Source organism: Carettochelys insculpta, chromosome 1 (assembly GCF_033958435.1).
Source record: "Carettochelys insculpta isolate YL-2023 chromosome 1, ASM3395843v1, whole genome shotgun sequence".
Classification (NCBI taxonomy): Eukaryota; Metazoa; Chordata; order Testudines; family Carettochelyidae; genus Carettochelys; species Carettochelys insculpta.
In genome coordinates this window covers 8,300,615-8,311,309 of record NC_134137.1, presented here as the reverse complement: position 1 = coordinate 8,311,309, position 10,695 = coordinate 8,300,615, and the positions used below count along the sequence as shown (strand labels likewise).

Genomic DNA, 10,695 nt, shown 5'->3' with positions numbered 1-10,695 from the left:
TTCAGCAGCTTCACTGCCCACTGAGGAATTACAGCCACAGTGTCAGCACCTTTTCCGCTTAGGAAGAGTGAGCTCGTACAGAACAAGGAAGAACAAATCCAAGAGCTACTGAAATCTCAAACTCTGACATAGAGGTTCACAGCAAGTAGGATAATGGGAAGTTTTGCAAGGAGTGAGGTCTTGTAGCAATCTCTGCTCTGTCTTTGTCCCTGTATCTCTGGCTTAGGAGAGGATGAGGACCCCAAAAGTCAGGAAAAATAAAAGCATCTTTCTGGCTTTGGTTGAATCAGGTGTTGTGGAAAATCTCAATTGTGGGATGTGCAGGAATTCCCAGTGGTGTTTGTGTGTGGGGCTGGGGGTGGAGAGGGGGAACCGTATCTGATGGGCTGATAGTGCTGCTGAAATTCATTTATACTTTGAATGTTTGGCAAATGCTGGAAACTTTCCTGCCCCTTCTCCCCACATGTATGTTGGCTAAGTCTGTTTGCCCTGGAAAGCCACAGCCTCAGCTGAGGTGTTATGATCTCAACTCAGAGCAACAAGAAGTCCTGTGGCACCTAATAGACTAACAGATATTTTGGAGCATAAGCTTTCGTTGGCAAAGACCCGCTGCATCAGATGCATGAGTGAGAGGGTGGTTGCTCTACTTTCCCCCACACACTCCAACCTCCCTGGACACTCAGTGGCAGTTTTAAGGGTGAGAGTTCTGAAACAAAATAAAAATAAAAATCAAATGGAGAGAGAAATCTCTGAGCAGCAATTTATTTGCAAATTTAACTCCATTAACCATGGATTAAACAGAGTCTGGGAGTGGCTCACAGCTTACAAAGGCAGTTTCTCTGCTCTGGGTGTTAATATCTCCCCATTAGACTATGACAAAGGCTCACATCCCCCTGTCTAACCTGACTTGTTTTTTCCTCCTTTGATAAGTGCTGTTGATACTGGGCCATTTCCACCTTGCTGAATAGACCTCATGGCCTCAACTTCCTTTCGTGACAATGAGTTCGTAGGTCTAATTAGGCATTATATGACGAAAACCTTATTTTCTCAAATCTCTCTTGAATGTCCCATGTTTCTGGTTCACCGTGAGCTTACGTCACGTGACAGGAGAATTCGTTCTCCATGCAGTCTCTATCAGTACTTATTTTAGAACGGGGTCGGCAACCAACAGCGCACATGCCGAGAGTGGCACGTGAGCTACTTTTCTGTGGCACGCGACAGGAGCCCAACCCCGTCCCTCCTCCTCCCACGGTGTTTAGCAGGCGCCGCTCCACTGCGAGCACAGCTGGCAGGGACAGGTGAGCCTGGCCCGCAAGCTGGCTGGCAGAGGGGACGGGCTGCGGTGGGTTGCAGGGGTGGGGTAGTGCAGGGATGGGCCCTTGTGCCTAAAGGTGGGGCGAGGCAGAGCTGCTCCCCCTGCTGCCCCACTGCTTTTCCAGAAGAGCCGAGCCCTGTGTTGCTTCCCAGGCTCGTGGGGTGAGAGGAGGTGGGGCAGGAGCTGGCGGCTTTGTCCCTGCAGCAGAGGAGGGCAGGGGCATGAGAGAGACATTCACTCTGCACACCCCAGGCCCTGCTTTTAAGGGGACCACCGCCGAGGGCTGCTTCTGAGTCAAAGCCCCTGCATGCGGCTGCCTCCCTCTCCCACTCACCACCCGTGCAATGGTTCTTGTGAGTGATGTGGCAGTCCTGGTTGTGCAGGACCCAACCTGGTGCTTCAGGCCAGCTTTAACCCCAGACAGTGCGAGCGCTGGGCATCCAGGCTGCTGCAGCCACTGGCCCAGTGCAGATTCCAAGGCCTGGCTGCCACTCCAGGCCTCACAGGAAATCCTCTCTGCCCTATTCATACTCCCATCCCCCCTGCTCCAGTCCTTTACTCACCCCACTCTACCAGGCCCTCCCCACTGCACCGTTGTCTCCTTCCCTCCTCCCACAGGTCAGCACCACCACCTTCAAACGCACCCTGCCACCCCAGCACCCACCCCACATGGCCAGGCCCCAGCAGGGGAAGGAACAAAATAACCCTAAGTCACCCGAGGAATATTCCCCATTGTAATCACCATACGGTGTGAGTTTAATCTCCTTATAACACTGTTCACAATTCAGTTCATTAAAGAGCCTTAACACGCCACCTCAGAACGGTTCCTGAGCCCTGACCCGTAAAGGTAAAGCACTGTATATTTGTCTCTTAATGTAAATGTTGTAAGTAGGACTAGCAGTGACTTTAAAGAGTATCACCGGCCCTCGGACAGTACATACAGGTCAAAAGGTCACATTTCAGCACTCTGCGTCCAAAAGGTTGTTGACCGCTGTTTTAGAACCTTGTCCCTGGTCCCCTCATATTCACCTTCTTTGCAATGTACATATCCCAGTGTTTTCTACCCCTCGTCATGTGAAAGTTTCCCCTGGCCTTGGATCATTCCATGAATCTCTCTAGTTCTTCAATAGCCTGAGCAAGAAGGGATCCCAGTACTACACAGGGGAGTCCAGAGGTGGGTGACATGTTGACAGACTGCTCTCCTGGCATTACCCGTTCCACTCCCCCTGCATGTCCATATGTTATGTCATTTCTGGACATGCTCGCAATGGGAGCAGAATTTCACAGAGCTGTGTGCCATGATGCCCAGTCCTTATCCTGTGCTCATACAATTAAATTTTAATCTTGTAAGGTGTTTGAGGAGTTCAAGCTTTTTCATCCAATGGACATTTATGTTGCAGCTTTTCACACTGAGCTTCATCTGCCACCACGCTGCCTATTCACCTCATTTCATTAGTTCCCTTCGAGGACTTCTCCAGACTTGGCAATGGCCTAAATAATCTGGTGACATCTCCAAATGCTGTCACCTCATTGTTCACACCCTTTCCTGGACTGATAGTAACTACAGCATATATAATATTATTTAATCTAAATTTTGTAACCCCCTCACTGTGTTTCTCTCACTTCACAGGTGCCTTCAGGATCTCTGAGCTCAACCAATGCATCAAACCACCTCATGGCTGGTTTCAACCTCACCCCATCTGACCCTTCAGCATTCATCCTAATGGGCATCCCTGGCCTGGAAGATGCCCACCTCTGGATTGCCGTCACTTTCTCTGTGTTCTACTTCATTGCCTTGTTGGGCAATTTCACAATTCTGTTTATTGTATGCAAAGCGCAGACCCTGCACAAGCCGATGTACTTACTGCTCTGCATGCTGGCGCTCACAGACATTGGCTTGTCTACCTCTGTCATTCCAAAAGCACTCTGCATATTTTTGTTCAATTTGAAAGCCATTACTGCGGTTGGCTGCTTCACCCAGATGTTTTTCCTTCACACAGTTATTATTACGCAGTCAGCTGTCCTGGGGACAATGGCCTTTGATCGTTATGTGGCCATATGTAACCCTCTGAGATACACCACTATCCTCAGTAATGCACGAATAGCTAAGCTTGGGCTACTGGGTTTGGTTAGAGCTGTTCTATTTGTTTTGCCCATGCCCCTGGTCCTGAGCAGGCAGCCATTCTGTGCCAACCACATTATTTCCCACACATACTGCGAGCACATAGCCGTGGCAAAGATTTCATGTGGGGACACCACATTCAACCGGATGTACGGTTTGATGGTAGCATTTGTAATCAGCGGCTTAGATCTCACAATCATTGCCCTGTCCTATGGACTGATCCTCAGGGCCGTCCTCAGGATATCCTCCAAGAAATCACACCTGAAAGCCCTCAACACCTGCACAGCCCACATCTGTGTGATCCTCATGTCTTATGTTTCCTGTCTCTTCTCCTTTCTAACACAAAGGTTCGGTGACAGCATCCCTCCCCAAATACGCATCACCTTGGCCAACCTCTACCTTCTTGTCCCCTGCATGTTGAATCCTATCATTTATGGGGTTAAAACTAAAGAGCTTCGTGTTAAAATGGGCATATACACCTGTAGAAGGTAAGCGTTTGGGGCCAGCTACAAAAAATCCTCATGACAAGAGGAGGAAAAGATACCTCCTCATTAGATGATTGTTCTGTGGCTCAGTTTGGCTGAGCTCAGCCCTGAGGAAGTTTACAGTCCCAGAAGCTCCCCACATCTACTGTCTTATCACTCTATGGCCGTGTCTACACGTGCCCCAAACTTCGAAATGGCCATGCAAATGGCCATTTCGAAGTTTACTAATGAAGTGTTGAAATGCATATTCAGCGCTTCATTAGCATGCGGGCGGCAGCGGTGCTTCGAAATTGATGCGCCTTGCCGCCGCGCGGTGCATCCAGACGGGGCTCCTTTTCGAAAGGATGCCACCTACTTCGAAGTCCCCTTATTCCCGTGAGCTCATGGGAATAAGGGGACTTCGAAGTAGGCGGGGCCCTTTCGAAAAGGAGCCCCGTCTGGACGCGCCGCGCGGCGGCAAGGCGCATCAATTTCGAAGCACCGCTGCCGCCCGCATGCTAATGAAGCGCTGAATATGCATTTCAGCACTTCATTAGTAAACTTCGAAATGGCCATTTGCATGGCTATTTTGAAGTTTGGGGCACGTGTAGACGTAGCCTATGACTCCATTGATCAGTTCTCTCATTTGACCATTACTGTTACCCATCAGCCCCCACATCTGCACACCCTGTCCCTCAGCATTTCCACATCTTCCATACTACCAGAAAATGCTGATGTTTTCTCAGACAAAGTGGATTTCCTCTAGTGCCAACTGAAATTGCACTTTCAGATTGTCAATTGAAAAGAAAGAAACTGTAATGCTGAACGTTTTTTATCAGTAGTACAGTGATCCTGGAACAAAATTTACTTGATTTTGTTCTTTCTCCAATCCTTCAGGAAGCCTGGAGAATAAATCAAGTGTTTCAGTTGGGCAATGTAAATGTAGAAAAGCTGCCACATGCATTATAGACTTTTGGCTGGAGCTTTTTGATAAGGCTTGTGAATCAGAGTGTTTTTTTCATAACAGGAATGCTATGTGAAATGTTAACTTTTGAATCAAAGAACTTACTGTGTTATGCAGTCCGTTTTGGAGTCACTTTTAGCTCAAATTTCAAAACATTCATTTACTCTTCCTAGTATCAAAGATATCAAAAGTAGGTGTTGGTTTTTTATGTTGGACTTTGTGAAATGGGTAAAACAGACTGCCACCAAACATCTAGTGGACTAAATCACTTGCAGTACTAAGTTATTCTACTTTTCTCAGCCCTTCGTGTCCCAGATTGGCCGATATCTCCTTTTTTGCCATTGTTTTGTGGAGACGACGCTCAGTTGGAGCAGCAGTGATTTGTCAAGGGGATCCGTTTTAAGTTGAGGTTCTCAGACACTTCCTGGATTTTGCTGGGGGCAAAGACTACAGTAAATATGATCCGTCTGTTCTGTTCGCTGCAATTGCCTTTCAAAACCGATACAGCTGAACGATTGTTTTCTCAGATGACTATGATAAAACTAAAAAGCAAAACACATGCAAGAGGAGCTGCTGGAAAACATTCTTTGTGATAAGATGCACATTCAATGACACAAATTCCCTTGTGAATGATGTGCACCACCAAAAGAAAAGATCGTACTGGTCGCTCTTGATGCATGTCCAGCAGGTGAGGCATTCGACTGCTGATGACAACAGTGTGAATGATATTTTCTTTTTGAAGACTAACAATAAAATATAAATTCAAAATATGGCTGTTGACGACCTTAACCAAATGCCATTACATATGAACAACTTCATAATGATGTCATTGTTTTTGTACTACAGGTTGAACCTCTCTAATCTGGAACTCTCTTGCCCAGCAACATCCAAAATGGAGCATGATTTTCGTTAGCAGAGAACACTGAGAGCCAGGACTGTCTCTAAACGTTTGTTTACAGCCATGAGTCCTGGCTGTCAGCGTTCTCTGCTGATATTAAGCTGGAATTTACCCCATCTGTCTTCTAAGACCCAAATAAGCAATGGAAGTGTTGGAAATGCAGCTAGACAATACTGACCTCCTGTGATCCGACAAATTCTCTTGTCCAACCCAGGTCAGGTCCCGAGGGTGCTGGATTAGGGAGGTGCAATCTGTACATACATTATGAATTCATTTTGGGCTACTCCATCAACATCGTCTGTTTCTGTTTGAAACTCCTACCAACCCTCACTTGGAATACAAGTTCACATATGGGAAGGGTGTGGATTTTGAATTTGATTTTAATCTCAGACCTTTGTAGCTCATGTGTACTAGATATGTAACCAAAGCTTTCATTTGTTACTAAATGTATAGAGCAATGAGTTTAAAAAACAGACAAACCAAAAAAACAACCTTTGTTTCAGGAAATGGTGCTATATTTAGGAGAGTTTCTAAGTGATTTTTGGCTGCTCGTGAACATAAAAGAACATAAGAATGTCCATAGTGGGTCAGACCAAAAGTCCATCCAGCCCAGTAGTCTGTATGCTGACAGTGGCCAATGCCATGTGCCCCAGAAGGGTGGACCAAAGACAACGATCATGTGATTTGTCTCCTGCCATCCATCTCCAGCCTTTGACAATCAGAGGCCAGGGACACCATTCCTACCCTTAGCTAATAGCCTTTTAGGGACCTACCCTCTATGAACTTATCTAGCTCTTTCTTAAATCCTGTTACAGTCCTGGCCTTCACAGTCTCCTCCAGCCAGGAGTTCCACAGGTTAACTATGAGCTGAGTGAAGAAAAACTTTCTTTTGTTAGTTTTAAACCTACTACCCATTAATTTCATTTGGTGTCCTCTAGTTCTTGTCTTATGGGCACAAGTAAATAGCTTCTCCTTATTCACCCTCTCCACACCTGTTGTAATTTTATATACCTTATAAATCAGGAACTTCCTCTCCGAGCTAAGCTGCAAACTGACCAGCAGCTGGCAGGAGCGTAAGAGCAGGAGAACCACCCCACAGGACATAAATGGGCCAGAGGCAGAGGAGCAGCAGTAAGGCAGAACTGGGATGCTGGAGCTGGGCAGAGCTGTGATCTGGGGTAGGCATGACCAGCTGCACCAAGAAGGAGCCATGACACTGCTGCAACAAAAAATGCAGGCCCAGAGCCACAATAATGAATGCCAGCCGTGACATATGTAACATGGCAGCGAGCATGAGGAGCAGCTGAGGAGAGCAAGGCAGGGCTGTGGGCAGAAGGCCCAGTACAAGGAGACTAGACCAGACAGGAAAGCCTTCAATGTTGGACTCAGGGGAGGATATAAAGCCAATGGGAGGGCAGATGATCCCATCACCTTAGAGCCTGAGGGTGTGTGTATCTGGCACCCAAGGTAGATGGCAGGTCCATGGTTTCCCACAGATGTCCAAGCAGCTATTAAGATGGCCTGACTGCAGCTCTTTAGTCTCAGAGATTGGACAGGGTAAGGATCATGCAGGCAGCTCTGGGCAGCCATGGATCCACCACCTGCCTTGGGTGGGGACAAGGGCTTTGGGCTTTCTCGGACTCTGCCACACTTGGGGGGCGCCAGGCTCCCCAGTCTGGTTCTGGGTTCCCGCTTGCGTGGTGGTGGATCTTGGGCAGAGAAGATGCAGGGGCTGTGCCATGGAGGGGGCAGGACTTTGTGGCCTTCCCATTTTTTGGCAAGTCCTTGGCCCAGGCCTCTGAGGAACAGACTGAATTGTTCAGTGGCGGTGGCTTGGCGTTGCCTGGGCATTGCAAAATGGTCTGGAGCTCCAGGCCTCTTCAAAGTGATGGGCCCCTTGGCTACTCCTGTCTTTGTCTCCTGCCCACCTGTCAACAGGCCTGGAGGTGGGGGACCCTTTAGCTCCCTTCCTAAGTGCCCATGACAAGACTGGGGGCTGAGCCCCCTGGGAATAGCAGGCTTCATGTTGCAAAGATGAAGGGAGGATGAAAATCAGCGAGGTGGCAGAAAAGGATCGAGGGAGGGTCTCCCTTTCCTCAGAGACCCCACAGGGGTTTGGGGCAAAGCCCAGTGGACTGGGAGGGCCCAGACTGTCCAACCTGCAACTCCCCTCCACATCGTGGTTCTGGGCCCTGTAGAGTTCCCCGTCAGCCAGCCCCAAGTGACGGCCGTCACTAGGTGGCAGAGTTGCCAATGCAGACATTTTAATTCAGACTGAACGGGTTTTACAGGTGTCCTGACAGACCAAATGCCCAGATTCCATGTTGCTTTCAGAGCGCACAGGGAGACCAGCCTTCCCTGCCAGCTGAGCGCTAGGGCGGCCATCCAGGAGAAAGTCAGGGGCTGCCCTTCTGTTTCCAGAGTGCTCACAGCTGTGCATTGTGGGCACAACGTGTGTCTATTGGTGGTTCACATTTGCACATACCTTGGTGCATATAACAAAATTTATTTTGCTCATGGATGAAAAGAAATGGAGGGAAACTGGTGCTGGCCAGCTCAGCACGGCTTGGAGAATGATACTTAATTCTGCCAGTGACGAGGCTCTTTAGACAGGAGCTGAAATCATTCCTACGGACCTTTCTCATGGCTTTGCTAATGAGCGGCTCTCTCACCAGCCCTTGGGAAGCAATGGGGACACACAATGCGAGGGAGGCATGGGAAGGTATAAAGGGAGATTCAAGACGTGTGCCTTTATTCTAAATAATGGGCTCTGTCTGTCAGCCCCAGGCAGCTGGAGCGCCTGCAGCAGGGCTGTGTACACCCAGGGCAGGGGATAATGGGGCAGCCAGAGCTCCAGCCACCCTGGACTGAGCAAAGGAGTCTGGGGGAGTCAATGGAGGCCACACAGGGTGCTACACTCATCCCATGCAGGGGTCTCTTATACCTGCGCCAGTTCAGAGGTCCGTTATGTGTTTTTTTCCTTGAAATCTTCAAATCACAAGCTACAGACACTCATAAACAGATGCCTGAGGTACATCCTGAACACCTAATGGCAAGACTTGGTCACAAACAAGGAGCTTTGGAACAGAGCAGGAAAAGAACCACTTGATGTTGAAATCAAGAGAAGAAAGCGGAGAAGGTTAGGCCACACTCAGAAAACCGTCATTTAGCGTAGTCCATCAAGCTGTCCCACGCAACCCACAAGGAGAACGCAACAGAGGAAGGCCTCAGACAACCTGGAGAACATCTACTGAGACTGACGGACAACAACTGGGATACTCCTGGAGTCACTTGCAAGTTTTGTCCCAAGGCAGAGTGAAGGTGGGGAGATTTGTAGATGACCTCTGCTCCCCTCACAGTACAAGGGTTTCGGTCATTAAAAAAGAATTGTAAACCCGTTAGCAGCAGCGCACTTACTGGAAGAAACAGCTTGCCTGAGAAATGGACCCTTTCGTGACTGAGGGGGAAAACTAAGAGACACAAACAGGTGCGAGGACAGCAGCGGTGGGGCCGGCCCAATGCAGCAGCTGAACATATGACAAAGGTTATTTCAAACTGAGCTTTACACGGCGCACGTCCAGTGATGTGTCCAGGCCACAGCATGTTGGATGCAGTGAAGAACTGGCACACAGCAGTGCATGGGCCTGCGAGATACCTCAGCTTCCCCGGACCACACACACTTCCTCAGCATCCAACCCCGGGGATTAGTCTGACAGGAAGCTCAATAGCAGCTGTTCACCTACACACTCAGAGGACTATTATCTACCCTTTCTTCCAAGCCCCCCCTTCACTGAGGCCTCCTGAGTTGTGCCCAGAATGCAACGGACACGTTCGTGGATCTGGGTCTGCAAATCAATGTCCAAAAATCAGCCTTTACCTCTCTGCCAGGCCTACATGTCATAGGGCTCAGTGTGCCCTGGAAGCTGAGTGTTGGGGCAGCCAACCAGGAGAGATTCAGCAGCTCACACTGATAGACAACAAACGAGAGGGAACGCTCATAGGTACGGATCTCGACTTTGCTACAGGCCAAAGCACTCCTGCCTCTGCGCACGTTCCCCTCCCCTTGGCCGCACGCTCGTAGAGACTGTGCCCAACAGCCCTCAAACATCAGCCCGGCATTACCACCAGCTCATGTGTCATGGGCGTTTTGTGCAAGGTTTCACAGGCAGGGCCTCCAGATTTGTTTCAGGTTGCGAAGGGGGTTGTTTGTCTGGGAGCACAAAGGGCAGAACAGAGAGAGGGATCTGGTTTCTTCGTAAGAAACTGAATGGCAAGACAGGGAGGCCTTAGCCTTGTAATCTAGAAGGCCCTCAGTAGCAAGAACAGAGCTGGGATAAAGGTGAACCATGCAGAACATATCTTTCCCGGGGTGTGTGTGTGTGTGTGCGTGCGCGCACGCGCGGGTGCTGCAGTATCACTCAATCAACTTTGTGTGTTGTATGCGGTGAGTTTCCTCGTTCCGAAAGCAAAGCCTCTCAGTGCAGAAACACCCCATGAGACACCTGTGCCTGGTACCTGTCAGCTGCCTCTGTTTCTGGCTTGCAGAGTTCGGGCTCAGGAGTCATTTAATTGTGCTGTAGACATTCAGGCTTCGACTGAGTGTAGGACCATGGAGGGTCTATGTTTGGGTGCCAGGGAGGAGCTGATGGTCTGTAATGGGAAGGGCAAGAGGCAGGTCCCCTTGTTTCCCCAAGTTGAAGGACATGAAGGAGCTAATGGCTTGTGAGGGGTTGGGGAGGACAAGCCCCCTTTTCCCATCAAGGGGGGTGACTGGCGGCAGAGGGTGGATAGTCTGCAAAGGGCTGAAAAGAAGTTGAGGGGAGAGGGCCACATTGGTCATATATCTGGTGGTGGGGGTAGGGGAGGTTGAATCTGGAAAGGGAGGAGGTGGAAGAGGTGAGAAGCAGGAGAACTGGAGGCCTGAGAGGAAGC

General features: G+C 49.3%; 1 protein-coding gene across 1 annotated transcript; it reads left to right on the top strand.

Annotated features, from left to right (window-relative positions):
• The first annotated feature begins 2,990 nt into the window (after nucleotides 1-2,990).
• On the top strand, nucleotides 2,991-3,929 carry LOC142002853 (olfactory receptor 52P1-like). Its single transcript, XM_074979305.1, has one exon. It carries the CDS (start codon nucleotides 2,991-2,993, stop codon nucleotides 3,927-3,929), a length of 939 nt encoding a protein of 312 aa, XP_074835406.1.
• The last annotated feature ends 6,766 nt before the right edge of the window (nucleotides 3,930-10,695 follow it).

Bases quoted from the DNA above. Each gene is read 5' to 3' on its own strand.
- LOC142002853 (XM_074979305.1), top strand. From the start codon at position 2,991: ATGGCTGGTTTCAACCTCACCCCATCTGACCCTTCAGCATTCATCCTA.